The sequence below is a fragment of the Cyprinus carpio genome, chromosome B2 (assembly GCF_018340385.1).
Source record: "Cyprinus carpio isolate SPL01 chromosome B2, ASM1834038v1, whole genome shotgun sequence".
Lineage (NCBI taxonomy): Eukaryota > Metazoa > Chordata > Actinopteri > Cypriniformes > Cyprinidae > Cyprinus > Cyprinus carpio.
In genome coordinates this window covers 25,441,749-25,463,462 of record NC_056598.1, presented here as the reverse complement: position 1 = coordinate 25,463,462, position 21,714 = coordinate 25,441,749, and the positions used below count along the sequence as shown (strand labels likewise).

The 21,714-nt window shown below is 36.2% G+C and overlaps 1 protein-coding gene across 3 annotated transcripts in view; it reads right to left on the bottom strand.

Annotated features, from left to right (window-relative positions):
• ece2a (endothelin converting enzyme 2a) overlaps positions 1 to 21,714 on the bottom strand; it is a 61,412-nt gene that overhangs the window by 24,395 nt on the left and 15,303 nt on the right. For all 3 annotated transcript variants that reach the window (XM_042718882.1, XM_042718881.1, XM_042718883.1), the window contains exon 3: positions 13,783 to 14,066. In XM_042718882.1, the coding sequence (XP_042574816.1) occupies positions 13,783 to 14,066 (284 nt within the window). The remainder of the gene's footprint in view (positions 1 to 13,782; positions 14,067 to 21,714) is intronic.

Sequence of the window (21,714 nt, the reverse complement as noted above, 5' to 3'; positions counted from 1 at the left end):
CAGCCAATTGTAGTGATGACGTAATTTCCCAACAGTTCCAGAGTAAGTAGTCACATGACATTTATGGCTCAGATATTTATGGCTCTGATTGGCTCAAAATCAACTGTGTCAAGTAACTTCCTTTGAAATGAACAGGAATGCTAATGGGCATTCTCCAGATGGACCTCCTAGAGTCTAAAGGACGAAGATGACACTTCATAACTCTCTATCTATATAGGATGAAGCGATATGATGAGTTAATAAACAGCTTCCTCTTTTCAACACCCTCAGTCTTTCATCACATTTTTCTGCTTAGCCTCACATCTAATCTGCTCTGCATACTCAGCAACCCCTATGTATGCAGAGAGAAAAGAGAGAGACCATGCCACTATTTTGATGACACGTATCTACAAAATTTGATGAGAACTTGGAAAAAAAACACACGCAATCTTGATGACCAAGTTTACTGCCGATGCCCTTCATTCTCAGCTTCAGTGGGCAGAGTTTGTAGTCCTAAAACACTTTAGACATCACGACTGAGCAGAGAAACACTGTTCAAGTAAACCATTTCAACTATGATAGAAGGAGAGACTCTGTTTGTGTGTTTGTGTTTCTTTCTCGATATGAAACTCACAGCCAAGCTCTACTGCAGTGCTGCTGCTGACGCAATATCAGGAAAGTTCATCTGTGCGCTAATATTCGTCTTTGACTCCCAGTGTTTACACAAACAGCCCATAAAAACTAATGACCGCATCAGAAAAACTCAATGAACTACCAAATGACTGAACTAAGCACACACACACACACTCATGTCTCTAACCCTCACTGTAATCCTATACCACTGTCATAAATGAGTATTTGTCTAACAATTTTGATGCAAACCTGTTTTGTTTTCTTCATATGGACATAAGCTGGTGTGTTCTGATTGGCTGGAGAGGCTTGACATCACCAAAGGGACAACTGTAATCACAACAACAATGACATCATACTTAAAACTAATTCTATTTGGCAGATTACACATGCAGACCTGATACTGCCCAGCAAGATTAATGATGCCATACAGACACACACATAAACTAATGTTTTATTATGATTTTCTGAATGCCATATTCATATACAGCGATCTTTACTATCATAACTTTCTAAAAACCAAGACATTACCATGAAATTGTGTCCAAAAACATGGAAATTATATATATATATATATATATATATATATATATATATATATATATATATATATATATATATATATATATATATATATATATACATATATACACATACACACACATACACACACACACATATATAATAATATAAATTATTCATGTGATGTAAAGCAGAATTTTCAGCATCATTACTCTAGTCTTCAGTGTCACATGATCCTCCAGAAATCATTCTAATATGCTGATTTGGTCAAGAAACATTTCTGATTATTATCAATGCTGATAACAGTTGTGCTGGTTATTATACTTGTGAATAATACTTCGAACAGTTGTGTATATATGGTAATACCATGGTATTTTTTTGTATGGGGGGACCATGACAACTGCATTCCAATAGCAATAAATGAAGAACAATAAAGAGTATAAAGTAAAAAATAAAGCCGCTACGGTTGGAATTGCACTGAAAGGGCCGTAAGAGAGCAAGGGGGATGCTGATAAAGTCCATCCGTGCAGAAAGCGAGGCAGTGCCTCCCTGAAAACTGGACAGAACCTGCTCTGACTGTACACACTGTGCCCAGAGAAACTGTCGTCTTCTCTCTGTCTCTCGTCCTGTCTATCTGTCTCTCGTTGGCTCTAATTAATGGTGGCCCCCTCCCAGTAGGCATCCAGTGTTTCCATAGAAACGCTGCTCTGCAGTCGATACTAGCCTCTCGTCTCCGTGGTAACAGAGTCGGGATGCGAGAGGTTCTGTCTCTGTGATTTGGGCTGCAGTGTGTGGGAGAGGGTTGCACACACACAGACACACACACACACACACACACAAACATACAAGCAAACAAACATCCAAAAGCACTCTATATCAGCTAAAACACTCCACACGACCTCTACTGACAAATTTGACAAGACAAAACAGCCACAGACACAAACCCAAAAATCTCACATGCTGAGACATTTAAAAAAAAGTGAAGTATGGTGACCCATACTCTGAATTCGTGCTCTGCATTTAACCCATCCAAAGTGCACACACAACTTCCCCCTATTAGAGATGCTAATAGACTTTTAATTTATTAAAACTTTTTCCATTAGCACAAAATCCATTCATTATTCTGCAACTATTCATCAGATACCCTTTCTTACCATGTACCATGATAGTACAGTGTAAAAACAATTTTGGTAACACTTCTGTATAGGGACCAGTTAATTAGTTGGTTATTAGCATGCCTATTATTGGCTGTTTATTAGTACTCATAAAGCACATATTCTGCATGACCATATTCTATATGCCTAATCTTATTCAATACCTAAACTTAACAACTACCTTACTAACTATTAATAAGCAGCAAAATACAATTCAATTAACTCAAAAAACACACTTAAAAAAAAGTTAATATCGAAAATTTAAACAAAAAAAAAATCATTACAATTTTCATATTTGTAAATAATACAAAGATCATTGGAGTATATTTTACAAGAAAATACCATTTCAGCTTTTCAACTTGAAAATTTCACATTTAATTCAATTTGTTACTTGCTGTTTCTTTGCAGTTATTGAAATTTACTAGGAGTTTCTAAGTGAAATTTGCTTCTACAGCAATTTTCAGTGTGCCATAAAAATATAATATGTAAAAATAGTGGTAATGTTCTTCAAATCATCATATTATACCATTTAAATACCATGCTGTATGAATATGGTATTCATGCAGTATATATTCAGTTCATATTGTCAATAAAATGTGGGTTCAAAACTGTAAACTAATCTTACACCAACTCTGTAAATATTAAATCAATGAGCATTATCAAAGAGAATTCTTGTTATTTTATACTCATATTCAAGTATAGGAAACATTTGAATATTGGTACGCAAATGCAGTCTAGTTATTTCTTATCAAACACAAAAGAAAAGTAACAATGAGCAGAAAAAATGAGCTGGCACGCCAAGTAATTCTTCTTAACCAGGTGCTGAAGGGATGACAGGAGGAAAAATAAGAGAAAAGAAACGAGGGATTTTGTCCTTTCACGAGTGGAGATAAATCCTGAATGAAGGATTAAAGGAGTAATGCCCTGAAAAAAAATAAAAGCTAAGTAGGAAAAGAAAAAGGAGAGACAGAGAAGATGGAGAGAGGCAGGGAGAGGACAAGAGAGGAAATCAGAGTGATGAGATAAATGAGAATGTGTGTGTGTTATCTAGAAATATAATGAGCACTTGAGGCTAATCTTACAGGCTAATCACCAATCAAAACACAAGGACCTGGCAATGACCATCAAACTAGCCCGGAAATAGAGAAAATGTGTGTGCGGATGAGCGTGTATGTGTTAAACTGTTTTCAACGCTCATGCTGTTTTGCACATACTTCACTTTTAGGAAGGTGAAGTGTTTGTACAGAGAAGATGTGCTAAACAAAACCCAGAGGGAAATTGATTTTTGTGGCTCAGCTCATGAAACCTAATGGATTTCTCAGATATATTTAACTATAAACTATGTTTTATATATTTAAGGAGCTCCTTTTAAATGACAAACAAATAAAATGTAAAACCGAAAATTTCTGTTTTGGCCGAAAATTTCGGTAGACTTATGAGACACAAACACGTTAGCAAATTTCTCCATTTCACTTTGCTTGGTTGTGTTTGGCCTTGAAGTCCTCCACCGAACGCACAGTCTAAAATTAGTCTGACGCTCATACAAGACTGAATTGAAATGTTATTGAACTGCTGAAGGAAAGATGCCTTGGTCAAATTCACCTTCTATGAGCTGAGAACTCAAAGCGGACTTTGTTCTCAGGCCTGGATTCTTCTTTAAAGCGCACACTCACGCTGTTAAATTTGTCCTCGGGTCTGAATAATGCCTGTGATCTTGCCAGCTCCATCTCTTAACAAATGGAGTGCTGTTATTCGTGAAGAAGAGAGGATTTTAGCTCTTGGTGCTGATACAGTGATCAGCTGACTTTGAAATATAGCCACATTAACTTATGACTCAAATGTCTGGTTTTTCCTTTAGATGTTCCATACCAACAACAGAGTGTGTTTTTAATTACATTCATGTACAATGACAAATAAAATCTCTTTAATATCTCAATTATTTCCCCTAGAAAGATTGTAGGCCTGTTCTAATTATGTATAGTTAGGACAGAAAAGATCAAAATAAATGAGTATATCCACAACTATTTTTCTAGAGGAGGAAAAAAATGGCCTTATTTGCTGTTGTCGTCAACATCCGTGTGTCCAATCAAACTCTACAATACTTTGGTCCAAAAATCAGTTGGTACAGACAGCACCATATTGTCACGCTTATGTTTCTGTTCTACCTGCCTTGACCCAGTTTTCCTGTGTTCCTTGATTAGTTCATTCGGTTCCACCTGTGTTTATTCATTATCTCGTTTGTCTCTGCTTATTTAAACCCTGTTTTTTCCAGAGATCCTTTGCCCTGTATTAGTTTGCGCTTAGATGTTTGTGGTTGTCCTTTCTCCTGGTTATTCTCCTGAGTTTCTGTTTGAATTAAAGACTGTTTGGTGGATTACTCCTGCGTCGTGCGCATCTCTACAGCCACAATCCGTGACACATATGATGGTCAAACATGTCCATCTGTTTACATAGAAAAACAATGGAAAACTGCTTTATGACAAACTTTTTTCATTTGAGAACTATATGAGTTCATATTTAAAGTTTCAACTAAGAACATTCCTGAACTATTACCAATTTAAGAGCAACAATATTTTCCTCTGGGAGTAGATCTGAAGATCTGGACACACACACACACCACGAGTGGTGCCTCGCATCTCACATCTCTGATCAACCACTGGAAGCATTAACATCACACTTCAAATGCGAATGCATGTTTACATGGTATATATGAGTGCGTGTGTGAGGGACCGAGTGGACATACTGTCAGCCATCTGCGTTTGGGATGAGAGGTGAACGTATGAGGAGAGAAACACAGCTTGTCTAATCTGCCTTTAGGCACAAACACACACACACTCACACAAACAGAAATAGTGTTTCTCTGTCCTACTGTCCATATGTCTCTCTTTTCCACTACAGTAAATAGCTTTCATTTTCTTTACTCAGCCTCTAATAATGCCTCCATTTTGTATTTTTTCCATCTTCTCTCTACATTTATGTCTGTAAAATATCCTTCTTAATTTCTACCTCTACACTGAAATGCATTCGTAGGACAGCACTCAAAGGAGACATTTCATTCTTTTGAGTGCAATGTAATATGCAGATGAAATCTAACACAATGGTTTGGTTTTCAGCTGGAGGGTCAGAACCCAAGAAAAGTGCTGAATGCAGAAAATACACTGCAACTAAACGTATAATTTTGCAAAATTGGGGAAGAAAATCTTAAGAGAATTATTAACAAAGAAAATAAGTAGTTCGTGTGGAGCACAAAGTGTTTTTAATCAGTAAATCAGCAGTTTGATTTGTCTATCATTCTATTGTTCTGTGCATCTATCCTTCCATCTGTCTTTCTATCATTCATTCTATCCATCCATCCATCCATCCATCCATCCATCATTCTATCGTTCTGACTGTCTGTCTATCCATCTAACCTTCTATCGTTCTGCCTCTTTCCATCCATCCATCATTCTATCATTCTGCCTGTCTGTCCATCCATCCTTCTATCGTTCTGCCTCTTTCCATCCATCCATCATTCTATCATTCTGTCTGTCTATCCACTCATCATCCATCATTCAGTCTCTCCATCCATCCATCCATCCTGTCTATCCATCCATCCATTTATCCATCATTCTATCCATCCATCCATCCATTTATCCATCATTCTATCGTTCTATCCATCCATCCGTCCGTCGTTCAGTCTCTCCATCCATCCATCCATCCATCCATCATTCTGTCTATCCATCCATCCATTTATCCATCATTCTATCCATCCATCCATCCATCATTCTATCATTCTAGCCATCCATCCATCCGTCGTTCAGTCTCTCCATCCATCCAATCCATCCATCCATCCATCCATCCATCTGTTGTTCTATTGTTCTGTCTGTCTGTCCATCCGTCATCCATCCATCCATCCATCCATCCGTCATTAAGTCTCTCCATCAATCCATCTGTTGTTAAATCGTTCTTTTCTGTCTATCCATCCATCCATCCATCTGTCATTCTATCATTCTCTCTGTCTGTCTATCTATCCATCCTTCTGCTATTCAATCATTCTTTCTGGCTGTCTATCCATCCATTTGTCGTTCTGTCTATGTCTTTTCATCCATCCATTTGTCCATCCATTGATTCTTCCATCTATCATTCTGTCTGTCTATCAATCTATTGTTTGTTTATTGTTCTATCTATTTATTTTAAAGGCACGATTTTGAAAACAGGGTAGAAAATGGACATGTTCAAATACAAATGCAACAAACTTGTACAAGTGTACACACACAGCAATAAGAGAAAGTGAAAGTGAAAGTGAAAGTCGTGACATTTGTCAAGTATGGTGACCCATACTCGAAATTTAAGCTCTGCATTTAACCCATCCAAGTGTACACACACAGCAGTGAGAAAGTGAACACACCGTGAACACACACCCGGAGCAGTGGGCAGCTATAGATCCAGCGCCCGGGGAGCAACTGGGGGTTCAGTGCCTTGCTCAAGGGCACTTCAGCCATGGGTATTGAGGCTGCAAGAGAGCGCTGTTCATTCACTCCCTCCCACCTACAACTCCTGCCAGCACACGGAGACTCGAACCTGCGACCTTCTGTCAGGCCACACCACACCCTACCATAACACTAACCAAATTAAAAAAATTATAATAATATAATAATAATAATATCCTATAATATATAATAATCATCAAACATTATTATAGAAGGATACAGAAGCTTCATGAAGTCTTGAGCATCAATCTGCCTTCAAGGTGTCCCTGTGCTAACTGCAGGGGCAGGAAGAGTTTGATGTGGGCTGGTTGCTGTGGGGAAGTTTCTGTTTTTTTCCACAAGGCTTGGAACAGATGCTTTCAGATGAAGAAATTCATTTCAAGCAGTATGTATACAGCATCCTACAAAACTATTCCCGTTTTCTGCCAGGGTGTTGGTGTCAGATGATGAAATTTTAATCTTTATATGACAGCAGTTCTCTGCCAGTCAGGTCAGTGTTTATGTAAAGCCTGCAGGCAGTCAGCAGAGTGCCTAAATCTTTAATAAGACAAAATACACAAGTCCCAAAATCATCTCTCCAAATCCCCAGCTGCAACTCTCTCTCACAGACACACAGGCACTCATATGCATTCACACATGAAAACAAACCACAAACAAGAGCGGCCTGGGACACAGGGGCAGTAACATAATTGCTCAGTCCCTGAATTATGTCTGTTTATACGTAACAGAGAATCAACCAGAAAAAGTGCAGGAAATACATTTATAATGCATTAATTATTTAAAAAATGTTTATAAAATGGTGAATAACTTAATCTCATTCTATAATCAATGCTTTTAGTTGTCAGTTTTGCCAAATTAGGAGAAAGTTATAAGTTATAAGATAAATCACAGATTTGATTTCTGGATTATGTTGATCAAAATTCAGAATCAATAAACTGGCTCACTTTTAACTCATGCATGTGAATTTGAATTGAATTGGCCACAGAAAATTAAACTGGAGTTTGATTTCAAATAACAGGAAAATAAGTTTTACTTAATCGCAATTCATAGAATTTCAACACAGGTAATGCATAATGGGGAAAGTCCAAATAATTTACTAATGAATGAATCAATCAATCTCTATCCATCCATCCATCTACATATCTATTCATCTATACATTTACCTATCCATCTATTAATCCATCCAGCTATCTATCCATACATTTAACATATCTATTCATCCATCCATCCATTCATTCAACTATCCATCTATTTATCCATCCATCTACATTTTCATGCATCCATCCATCCATCTATTCATAGATCTACATATCTATTCATCCACCTATCCATCTATTCATCCATCCAGCTATCTATCCATACATTTAACATATCTATTCATCCATCCATCCATCCAACTATCCATCTATTTATCCATCCATCTACCTTTTCATGCATCCATCCATCCATCCATCCATCCATTCATACATCTACATATCTATCCATCCATCCATCTATTCATAGATCTACATATCTATTCATCCACCTATCCATCTATTCATCCATCCACCTATTCACACATCTACATATTTATTCATCATCCATCCATCAGTCAATCTGTAACCTCATGAACTCTTTTTATACTTTTTCAAAACTTTTAAACAGTTCTTTAAGTCATCATTCAAAATTTGTTATTGCAAATAATGTTATGTGACTTTGAATTTTAACAAATCTGCATCTTATTTGCTACCTCGAATCAAATTCAATTCAAAATCCCAGAATCAAATTTGAATTTTCGATTCAATTCTGCATGGTGCACAACTCTGTTACAATACACGCAGACACTTAGAAGACAACTCTGAAATGACATGCGCAGTGTTTACCGCACCCTCAAACTTCACCTTACACTCCACGTGTCTCATACTTCAAACTTCATCCCACACACTGAGACCATCAAATCCCAAATTTCATTTCACAATGTCTGATTGATATGAGCAGAGTTCTGACTGTCTGAGACCAAGGAATCAAGACTGCAGTATTACATAACTCCGGCTCTAGCACACTGCTGTGTATGTTCGATACTAACAAGGGAGCCATCAGCACTTTGATGAACTGACAGCTAAACAAGCTCACCCCACATGCATAAAAGCAGCATAAAAATCTCATCTCTTTTTTTAAAGCATATCGTTAGATACTGTATCAATAAATATAAAAGAGTGTATTGACTTAAATGATCAGGAAAGAGACAGAAAATAAATCATATTTTTTTCTTAAAGTTTTGTGATGTCTGTGTTTGAAGTGTCTTTGTCAATTTAAATCTGTTCTTTTAATCTATTTTGGGATTAATATATAATATTGTCATATTAATCGGCATTTCATGTAATTTATATAATTAACATTTATAAATGATTGACTGTTTTTTCATCCTCAGTAAAAAGCAAAGAAATTTGATAAGATGCTCATTCTCTTGATCCTTGCTCTCTACTCTTTCTCTTGTTTACTTTTCAGAGAGAATGTAAGAGCCAGAGGGCAAAGAAAGGAGAGGGAAAATGAAGAAAATGAGCAGACAGAAAATGAGAGTTGATGTGCAATTTCACCATCCAATCTGCAGCCACCCTCCTCAGCTGCTTCCCTCTCTCTCTGTTGAAATATTATGTAACCGGGCCCTAGGCATGATAATTAGGAAGCTTTAGGTATTAGCTAAGACCAAAGACAAGAACAAAGTGATGGTAAGAGACTCTGAGTGTGTGTGGGCATCCTTCTTCACTTTCATATATAAAGGTTGAGCCATTAGTGAGGAGTTTTTTTGATCAGTCGGATGTCTCTTAGACTTTCTATAAGATAGCACTGAACTTCAGTACTACTGCTGACCTGTGAGTGTGTGTGTATGCAAATTACAGGTAAAACGAATAGTGTGTGTCTGATACATTAAATTAGCCTCTGTGTGTATCACTTGATAAAACGTTGTGATATCTTTATTTAAAAGTATTCTATTCTATTCTATTCTATTCTATAGTGCAGAGCCCAGATTAATTTTCTAAAGTGATTAATAGAGAATATCCTGAGGACTGTGTGTGGAAACTTAGCCATACCTTTGTATAGTATTACAATAAATAAATATATAAATAAATATAGACACCTGACTAACGTCCATTGACACCCTGAAAAGTAAAAAAAAATAAAAATAAAATACTTATAATGAAAAAAAATAGTACTTAAAATAATAAATATAAAATATAAATAATAATTTTCAGTTGAAAAAAAATAAGAAGTTAAATTTGATGTATATTATTTACAAATCTATTCTTCTCATTGGGGAAAAAGTAAATATTTTTGTACCCACCAGAAAAAGTGCAACAAGTGCTGTTTGAATAATGGCAGCAGAAGAACCAAAACCAGAAATTAATCAATAACATTTAGTGTTGATAATGATCAAATTATTGCGTTACAATTTATTTTAAAGGGTCCTTGTTGCAGTGTAATTATACATTTAAGTACTGTGTAATATTAATTAAATACATGTACTACATGGTTAGGGTTAGGATTAGGGTTTGGCATAGGGTTACTTGCATGTAATTATGCATAATTAATTGTTATTATAACAGTAAGCACATTGACACAGTAAAATAAAGTGTTAACAATTATTAGTACTAATATAAAAATGGCAAACACTAATTATAATATTACATTAGAATTTTCACTTGGTACTCAATGTTGTACATATGGTGGGAAATGTAATCTGAAATTTTTTGTTACATTTCAAACTTAATGCTGTCAGAGCTTCAATATTTTATTTAAAACATAAAAAGGGAAATACAAAACTAGATTCCAGTCACTAGACAACTTTACACACTTCTTTAATTCACACAAACACACAACAATCACGCATGTGTACTATAGAGGCTTGTGGTAAAAAGCCTTTTGCTAAAAAGCCTGAAAGTTCTGGGTGTTAATAAAATTGCAGAATATTATAATATGGGTTAGTCTGAAGAAAACATAATTAGTCTTATATAAAAACAAATGTCTATTGTAAATCCTTATTCAGACACATTACAAGGACAGACTGAGTGAAGACTTGTTTGTCCTCTATAGGGTCAGCAGAGTGAATGCACACAATATCAGACAAAGCTCTCCCTTCTTCACAAACAAGTGTGACACTCACTGAAGCAATCTGAGTGTTTGAGGAGGGAGCCCTGTGTGTGCGGAAGGTGTTTCTATGGAAATGGATGTGGGTGATTCATGGAGCGTGTCAGGCCAAAAAATGTATATCACACACCTACATGTGTGTCTGAGAGAGAGACAGAGAGTGGGCATGATGCTTTAATGTTTTTAAGTGTTTAAGAGTGTTTTAATATGCCAGTGTTATTAATGTGTGAGTGTTTGTATGTCATGAGGCCAGTACTGACATTGTACCAAATATTCATTAAATCAACTTCAAAGTATTATTGAATATATATATATATATATATATATATATATATATATATATATATATATATATATATATATATATATATATATATATATATATATATATACACACACACACACACACAAAACCTCAACACTGCAATACTGCAAAGTACTATTGTATATATGTAAAGAAGTTTTGTTTTTTGTGAAACTGATCAGAAATGAAGTAAGTTTATGATTAAAACAAGAACAAATATCTGCTAATGGGCTCTAAAAAAAGAAATTAACTCAAAGGGCAAACTAGGTTTTATTCCCACTGACAGATTTTTATTTGTGTTATCAGCATTAGCTCACTGAAACTTCAGTATTCCAAGACTTAATTTTAAATATGCATTTCAAGAAATTGTATATGAATATTTAGACATTGTATTTAAAAACAAAAATACTGACACAAATGCTGATAACCAAACAATTGATGGTAGCCATTGACTTCCATAGTATGGAAAAAATACAATGGAAGTCAATGGCTACCATCAAGTGCTTGGTTTCCAACATTCTTCAAAATATCTTCTTTTGTGGAAATTATGGCAATTTTCATTTATTGGTGAAGTATCCATTTAATAATGACATTGTTAAAGATAAAGTGTGTTTTTTTTTCTCCTTTCCTAGCTTAATGTGCAGAGGCATGCCTAAAAAAAACAATCAATGGTCGGAATGTTTGAAAAAACAGATTAACAAGATGCTTGAAAACATGATAAATCTGTAACTTTTTCACCTTCTGACATCTGGACTCCTCAATCCTCTCAGTATTGAGTTAATACCTGAAGCTGCAAATTACCACAAACACCAGAACAGAGGGAGAGATGACCTTGTTTCTCCATAACCGAAAGCATAAAACAGCTTAACAGGCTTTGCTATGGAGAAACTGGTGCTCAGTATGATTGCTTTCTCTAGCTCACAACCTCCATCTTTCCTTCTTGAGGCTAAAACAACAAAAGATGTGTGTATTTTTGAGTGTATATTTTTAAATGTTGTGGTCATCATGTAAATCATGCCTCTGGAAGGTGATTGACATTAATGTGATCCTGAAAATGTTGAGAACACACACTCTCTCTCTCTCTCACACACACACACACACACACACACACACACACACACACACACACACAGCAGACCTAATCTGTGCTGCTCTGACATACTGATGAATAAACTATGAAGGGAGGAAACTGAACTGACTGTTACACTATTAACATGAGAGAAAGAGATTAAATATAAATGGCTCTGTGATTTCTGCTGTGATGAAAGGTTAGATTGTACGGAAATATTTCCTAGGAGTTTTAAGAGTCAAAACATCTATTAGCAGGCCTTTTAACATGCAAAAAAACACATGGTTGTTTCTGTGCTTTTGGCCCTCACTGTGACATCTGATGAATAATTCTGGCAGTAGTGCATTGTGGGATTGAGTGAAAGCTACTCAGCCTCTATGATTTTAAAAACACAAGGTTTGAAATGCTCATTTAAGGATAAAAGGAAAAACACTCTACATCTGTGGCCCCTTATGTGACTAAACATGAGTCAGATGCTCTTAGCACGACTTCTGTACTGTGATATTCTTTCTAGTCTTCATTAAGAGATGTGACAGCTGTAGAAGTTCTTTAAATTTAGAATTAATCTCCACCCAAGAGGTAAAAATTGACTCATACGGCATTCATGAAAAGCTTCTCCTGACTCCTGATGAGCTGCCAAACATATACTGCTTAGAATCATCAACGTCCTGCTCAAAGTTAGTCCACTTTGTGGCCACCTTGTTAATATTCCTGGGTGGCTATTTGCAAAGCACTACTTAAATGAGACTATATATAGAAATCTCTAAAAAATAGAAATATAGAAATCTCTAAAACTGTTTGGCAAGATTATGTTTCTATAAAACGCCACAGCACACAAAACACTAAATATTTTTCTTAAATTAGGCTTTTAAAAAAGTACCGACTGCCACAAAGACCAGTCTCTTATTTAAAGTTGTTTTTAAATATTATTAATATTTTTTCTGCAAGGACATATTCAACTGATCAAAAGTGACAGTTCATTCTGTTGACATTCATAATGTTACAAAAACTTTTGGAAACACTTTCTTTTAAAGTGTCCTTGTTACAAGTTACGTATACATACTATTCATTTCTAAAATTATGCTTGCTCTTTTTTGTTTGACTGTCACAGGAAATCCGGCTCAACCAATGGTGTACAACCTGTTTGGCTGAACAATTCTGTTTAGTGCAACTAGCAGTGAAGTAATTAACCTCTTCAACTTTAACTCTCTAGAACCCTCCAGATTTCAGGCAGCTAAAAGTCGATTCTTAAAGGCACAGTTCACCCAAAAATGAAAATTCTGTCATTAATTACTCATCCTCCTGTCGTTCCAAACCCATAAGTTCTTCATTCATCTTTGGAACACAGATTATGATATTTTTGATGAAATCTGAGAGCTTTCTGACCCTCCATAGACAGCAAGGTAACTGAAATGTTCCCACTGTCTTACGGATTAACAACATGAGGGTGAGTAATTAACGACAGAATTTTCCTTTTTGGGTGAACTATCCCTTTAAAGTCAAAATATTAGACTACGTGTTGTTCCTCACCTCCAAGAGAACCTGGTGCAGCAGTCGGGCCGCGCTCTCCGAGACCTTCCATGGGTCGCTCTCCTCCACCAGCATGGCATCCAGAGTTCCCTTCTCCAAAACCACATCAAACACACCATCAGGGAAGGCCAGTCGCCGGGCGTCCATGCACAGCCAGCTGAGCTGAGCGCAGTCCTTGTGTCTCTCCGCCATGCTCTCCACACAAACACTGGAGTAATCCACATTAGTGATGGAGGTGTAGCCGGCCCGGTACATATCATAGCTCAGAGCACTGTTGCCACAACCTGAGAGAGACAAACAGAGAGTCTGGCAAGTGAAAAAAGTTTGAGAGTTCTATAACTGATCATTTAGGAGTCACTCTCGCAAATAAATGTGGTTGTCTTTTTTCAACTTAGACCTACTGCATTCAAAAACTGTTAGGCCAAGCACAACAGAACAGAACAGAAAGACAAGTCAAAGGCTTCAAAAGTGAGACATTGAAAAACAGCAAATGACAGAACATAGAACAACAAACAAACAGAGAAAAAAAACAGCCTGGACTGAAAGTAAGTACACATCCTCTGTGTGATTGACGATGCTAAGTTAGCTTAGCACAAGGCCATAAAAATCATGGAGCAGTATGAAAGTCTTGAACTTTCTCATAACCAAAACATTCTAATGTTAAAATGTGCCACCCATGTGAATTCCTAGACTTTGGAGCACATTTTCCTCTGTAACCAGTGACATTAAAGACATTACATGGATGTAAACCTTGGGGCCCAGGCATCTGTTTAATCCTGAAGATAAACTATTGGTCATCATTTGCTATGATTTAGCAAAGAATACCATGTGACAAGATGCTAACAGACCATTGGAAATTCTAGGCGTTTCTCAATGTCAAGGATACTTCCTTGGCAGGACTGGTCCTTCCAAGTCACTTCCTTCAGAGGCTAGGCGAGGCTCCTCTTTAACATTCGGAGAACACGTAAATGGAACAGGCTAGCAAGTGCACGTCATTACGTCAGTGAAAAGGACACATAACAAAGCTTATACCAATCATAAATAACATATAAAAATCACCAAAAATATAGTTTTGACTAGTCATAAAGTATTTAGAGATATCTCTAATCCGATTTCTTACTATTGGAATTATAATTGCAGATATCTCTAATTGTCATTGTGACTAGTCGAATTATAATTATGACTATCCGAAATTATATTTATGTATAGTCAAACCAAGTTTTAAATGCTAAAACGGCTTGCGACAGGCGCTGAAAAATGGAAGTGCAAACGTTACTGGTTTGGTTGCTTGTTTTCTACACGTATGAACGCCTCTGTTTGTTCCTTGGTCCCTGTTAAAAAAGACGAGAAAGCTATGAATAACGCTGTGAATGGTATAATGGTATGATGGTATAATATTAACATTAAATTACTTTGGACAACTTAACTAGTTATTTATAAAAGAAATGCCGGTGACGGTAACCAAGCTAACAATTGTTAAATGACAGGTCCGGTTCATTTAGCCATCAATAACGTAATTTGTATAATTTATAATATCAATACTGTAGTGATTTGTACTGGCATTTAAACGTTAAACTTTACTTATATTTACTGCAGTTATAACAAATGTTTGGTAACGTAAATACATATCGAAAGCATATTGCCCCGTTAACGCTTCGACTCCGCTAACGTCCGAGATTTTTTAATTTTTTTGAACAAGATAGCAAAGCTGTGCGCATAGGATTGTGGGTGATTTGAGAGCGCGAAGAGCACGAAGGCTACACGTATGCATCCTTTCCTGTATATGGGATATTTTTCGAACGAAGGACTCAGTCCTTGGTTGAAATTCCGAGGATCCTCGACATTGGAACAGTCCTTCGACGGATGTCGATGACGTAGCATCCTCGAAATTCTGGCTTCCGAGGATCCTTCCTTGACATTGAGAAACGCCTTCTGTCTTTGGATTAGTGTCTATTTAATGCTACATAGTTAAGCACTGGCATCTATTTTCAGTTGTTTCATTTAGTGTACATTAATTTGTTCTAATTTTGTTCTTTTTTTATTGCTCAAATGTTGCTCTTTCCTAATTGGGGAGACTTTTTAGTTACAGATGTGTCTGATGTTTCTCCTCTCTTACGAGGAATAAAAATGAATACAAAGGAGTCAAATAGTTAGAAAAGTGATGTGGATAGCAGCTCGGATTTGGTCTTGAAAGAATTTGATGAGTCACTTTTGATTGCAGTCAGACTTTGGTGTTTTGACAAATAAGAGCACAGTTTTGAGACTTTGTTGAGATCTCTTCTGAAAAACTGAGAATCTGGAAATCTAAGTGTTCATTTGCTTTCTATTTTACTGTCTAGGAGAAACAATTTTAAAAGATCTCATTAAACCAGATCTAAAAAAAAAAAAAAAAAAATTATCTTATTTGGTTACTATTGTGTGGTTATTTAAACATTCTTGTACATGTCGAACTGTTTGAATTCTGTCACTGTGTTGTAAATGAAATGTTGAGTGAACCGTTGTGGTTGGAAAATTCAGGCTACTTTGATCTTCACCTGTTGTTCCCCACAGAGAGATCTTTCCAGAAGGCCTTCCACCAGCTTTTGTGTTTGTGGCCACTTTGCGCTTGAAGAACCCAGCTCACTGGATGAAGATTTTTGGATAAAAAGTCGTCAGATGATTCAAAATCACCAATCTAACCAGAGGTGTGAGTGACAGGAAGTCACATGTTGTGACTTCCTGTTGGGCATCTCAGCTCCTGAGGTGAGAGCATCTTTAATTATCGCCTCCTTCGTTAGTCTAATTAAAAAGTGCTTAACGAGCAATCTTACAGAGGGTGTTTAATCAAAGGCATTCTCTTTCTTTGTCTTTAGTGTTTTTTTTTTTTTTTTTTACAGTTCTTCACCTCAGTCTGTAGTCAACACAGCTCTCTTCTCACTTAACACTGCATGTAAAGATAAAGTCATGCAGTCATTTTTCACAGGAACGTTGCTACTCTCTCAGTGTTATCTGGAAGCTTGCATGCCATAGTCTCAGCAGGACATCAGCGTTTCCCTAGAGGCACCTAACAGTACGTTTAAACCAGAGCGTCTCAAACTCTATTTATAGCTCTTTATAGAGCATTTATCTCGCTCATGCTGCCACTCTTCTCCCAGATCTCATTACAAAACCATTCTGTGCAAGTGTGCCAGTTTGTGCCAACAAACAAAAAAAGTATGTTTTTTGAGCATATCAAAACCCACTTCAATTAAAAAAAAAAAAAAAAAAACTTAATTTCTGTTAAAATACTATTGTTACTATAGTTACTGTCACTACAATAAAACTGTGGTGACTTGCCATCCAAAAAGATATAGCAGAATCCAACTTAGATACTAAAAGACAATACAGTATTACTTATATTATTTTATTATTATTATTATTAATAATAATAATAATTTATTATTATTAATTTAATTAGCCTTACATTTTTTAATTTGCAGTTTTCATATTAAAGTAATTTGTTATTTGGTTTTGTCTCTCTTTTTTAATTCATATTTTTATTTAACTTTCATTTTATTTCAGTTTTACTATTTTTATTTCTTCAAAGTAAACTTATTTCACTAGCCAAGGCAGAATTTCTAATTCATCAAATTCCTTTTATCTAATATTTTACCAAGTATATTTATCCAAATGATTTTCAATAGTTTTAGTTAACGATAACAATGCTTAATACTAATGCTTAACTTATTTTGGTTTTGGTAAATTTGTCATTTCTGCACCAGTACTGTTATCAGATGGGATTGCAACATTTTTGTTTGGACATAATAATGTTAACTTTTGGACTGCTTTTGGAGGTTTTCCATTTAGGAAACCTGTTTGAAAACAGCCATTATTTCTCCAATTTTGTTTGGTGCCACTAAAAATACATAGCCAAAGATCTCTGTAAATGGTGTGCAAACATTTTTGTGCTGTTTATTAATACAGTTTATTCACTGCCTCACGGGTGTTAATGGTTTATAAGGTCAAAGGTTATTGCAAGTGTAGAAGAAAAGAAAAATTGAAGAGAGAGAAACACAGAGACAGAGGGAGTGTGTGTTCCTGATCTGTCAACCACTGCCCTATCTCATTCTCCACTCATAAACACTCCTTGTTTCCTCTCTCTCCATGACATCACCAGCCTCACATGGCCTCTGACCTTTACTAGCGCTGCCTCGGCCTGGATCCCCCTCTTCAGAGCTTTCGTTGTGGCAACGAGGACCTGGGAATTTCCAGAGCGGAGACACTAACTAACAGGACAGAATGCTAAAGTTAGTCTAGCATATGACACCTAGCATTCCTTCATCTCCTGCTCTCTCACTCTCTCCTTCTCCACATAGGGAGACGGAAAAAATTATTCCAGCATCTCAGACAGTCACGAGACTAGTCAGACAAACATCACAAGACTCGAGCAGAACGTGCCATTCGCAGATGTCTCTGGAACAGAAAGCAATCTCTAGGATTCACTGTATGAACTCTTTCACCAGTCAGGTTCCAATTTCATAAAACCATCTCTCTCTTTCAATTTTTCTGAAAGTAAATGGTAAAATTGGAACGTTGCACATCTCAGGCAACTAACCAGTGATCCTCACACCCGAATTATGAATGAGGATCGGTGGAAGTTTTTAATCTTTGAGGAGATGAAAGTGGCTCATCTATGTTTCCCATAATGCCCCAGTGCTGCAGAGATAGTGTAAATGATTTAACAATGATGTCATACCAAGCGGGGCATGAAACTTCAAAGTATTACGTAACACCAGCAGAATTAAGACATGACTACAAGCCACTCAAAATTAACTTGTCACACAAAGATGTACTGGACAGAAACTTTTTTGGCCATTATTATGAGATTACTTGAATAAATACTTTTCTTTCCTATGATAAACAATAATAGTACTATTATGGATTTCTACTGGATGTCCCTTGTAAAATATGAATCAGGAAGCAAAACCAGCTGAGAACCATAAATACAAGTGCCATCACTGGCCACTTAAAAACCTTTAGTGATTATTCACAACAGACACAAGAAAGCAGTTCCTCTGCAAGTCTGTAATGAAATTACAAGACAGAACCACAAGAAGCGATATAGATCAGCATCTGAACGATAGGAAAAACACTGTGTACCAGAAATGATCATCACTTTCCTCTTAATTTGTAACTGCTTCGGACACTGGTGTTCTGAACATGCATGTTTTTTCTTGGAAAACCTAGCATTTTTCTCTCTGTAGTATTTAAATTTGGCTTGATGTTAAATCTATAAAGACACACACACTCTCGTATAGTACCCGGAAATGTCAGCTTCACGGAGGGAGAGGCTCTGTTGCCTTGGTGATACGAGATAGAGCGCAGCAGACCGTCTCCCACAGGGCTTTGTTTACCAGCCTCCCAAACATACTGGGAATAGCAGATACACAAGAACACATGAACACACAAGAACTGAGAGAGAGAAAAAATAACCATCATCAGCAGTGCTGTAATTAGCTCACGAGAGTGCAAACATGTAGGATGAGAGAAGCGGCGAGTACATGTACGTACGGCTTTAAACATGTTCTTTCCACTAGGATGCGTCTGTTTATCACTGTCACACATACAGAGACTCTGACATCATCTGTCACACACTATCAGAAACATTCTCCAGTGAACCATTCTGCCAAACTAAACTCATCGCTAATGAAATCAGACATAACTTTTACTGTTACATGGACACTAATGCATGACTGATATTTTACGACAACAAGACATAATCGATGGAACTGTGTGTGTGAAATTGAGTGTCAGGATATTAGTCTCAGTGTGAAATGTTTCAAATCGTTGAGACAGAGATCAGAGGGCAAAGCCAAAGTTCACAGACCAAGTATAAATTCAGTCTCTCTGTATTTATAAATAAAAACACGTACGAATACGAAAACCCTTGCACTTTTCTTCTATATACAATGTATGTAAAAGTATATAAATATTAAATATTCATGAAAAAAAAATGAATGAATGAATGAATGAATGGAGCAGCACAATTGTTTTCAACATGGATAATAATAATAAATGTTTCTTGTGCATCAAATCAGAATATTAGAATGGTTTCTTAAGGATCATGTGACACTCGTGACAGGAGTAATGATGCTGAAAATTCAGCTTTGCCATTACAGGAATAAAATTACATTTTAAATCATATTAAAATAGAAAACAGTTTATTTAAATCTTAATAACATTTCACAATATTGCAGATTTTACTGTATTTTTGCTACAAAATAAATGCAGTATTGGTGAATACAAGAGAACTCTTTCAAAAATATTAAAATCTTACCAACCTCACAAGATGTATATGTCAAGAGATATATATATATATATATATATATATAAAGTTCAACACCAACCTTATTAACCACACACACATTCATTTCAGTGCCATATTATCAAGGTAACCCAAAAATGACCCAAAATAAAGTGAGTAGAGCATAGTGATGCTCGAACTCACCCAAAGAAAAAGGGAACAAAGAAGTGCAGCAGCCAAGGCGACATTTCCAATCACCCTCCTGCCAGGCTGCAGTCTGTGCTCACACACACACACACACTCATCACAACTTCTCACATACTAGTTTTCACAAGAACACAAGGGAGCCTTTACGTGTATTCTCAAGTGCGTGTTAATATCGCTTTCACTTGAGTGGGGATCGCCACTTAGTATGTGTGTGTGAGTGTGTGTGTGTGTGTGTTTGTGTGTGTAAGAGAGAGGATGTCCCCTGTTGTGTAAAGTGATATGAATCATTTTTGTGAGTAGTGAGGTGTGTGTGTATGTGTTTGGTGCAGAGATAACTCTAAGTGAATTCCTGATGAGACTCAAGGAGCTTTTCCGAACACACACACACACACACACACGCACACACACGGTTTAGCTGGAGGAGATGTTAGCAGTCAACTCACGGCAGGAGAGAAGGAGAGCAGGATGGAGAGCTTAAAGAGCTTACTCACCACAATCTGTACACAGAGAGAGAAAGAAAGAGGGATGGAAGGATGAAAAGGAGGTGTGGAGGACACTTCAGACTTCTTAAACTTCATTGTGATCTTACTGTGAGGAAGTTTGCATGAATATTTATGCCATCTTTGTCATTTCACTAATATGTTTTGATAAAGTACCATATTTCCCCTCTACTTGTGTACTCTAGTCGATATGTCTGTATTTCCCACAAGCCCTTGCTCGCAGTAAGTGCTTTGTTGTTAGTAAGAGACTGTGTCCTGCCGGAGGGGCTCTCCCAGAATTCTCTCTGCTCTGAAAACGGCTGCGCTGCTGCTTATGTAACAGAATGCACCCTCTTTGGTGGCCAAACTACTATTCCAGTTGATTGGTTGAGTCAGGTTGGTCCCTGTGCAAATAAATATGGTTTATTTTAACTGAAGTATTCACAGGTAGATTACAAATAACATTTTTTTTTTCATAATTATGACTCAGATAATACATAAAAATAAATAATAATATAAATATAAAAAAAATACATAAAGGATAACATTATATAATTATAATGCAATTACACAGATTAAAATGGATTATAATTGTATTCCTAAAATATAAATAATAGCATTGTAAATGAAACTATTTGTATAGATGTAAACAATTCATCTATACAATTAACCTGTGTGTGTGTGTCTATGACAGACAGATAAAAACATAGAATATAAAAATATACAACAAATATATAAACCATATTTCTGCATTTTTTGCAGTTCACTTAAATAGCAATGAGATGTTAAAATAATCTTTAAAAGTGTAAATATTTCATTTAGCTTCTCAATTAATATAAGCCTAAAAACTCCTTGTATGGCTCAAGTTAAGCTATGTCCACACGAAGCCAGAGCTTTCCCTATCCGATCTTTTTTTTTCCTTGTCTCAAAAATATCTGTGTCGACACGAAACCACAAAACCAACACAAAAAGATGTAGTATACA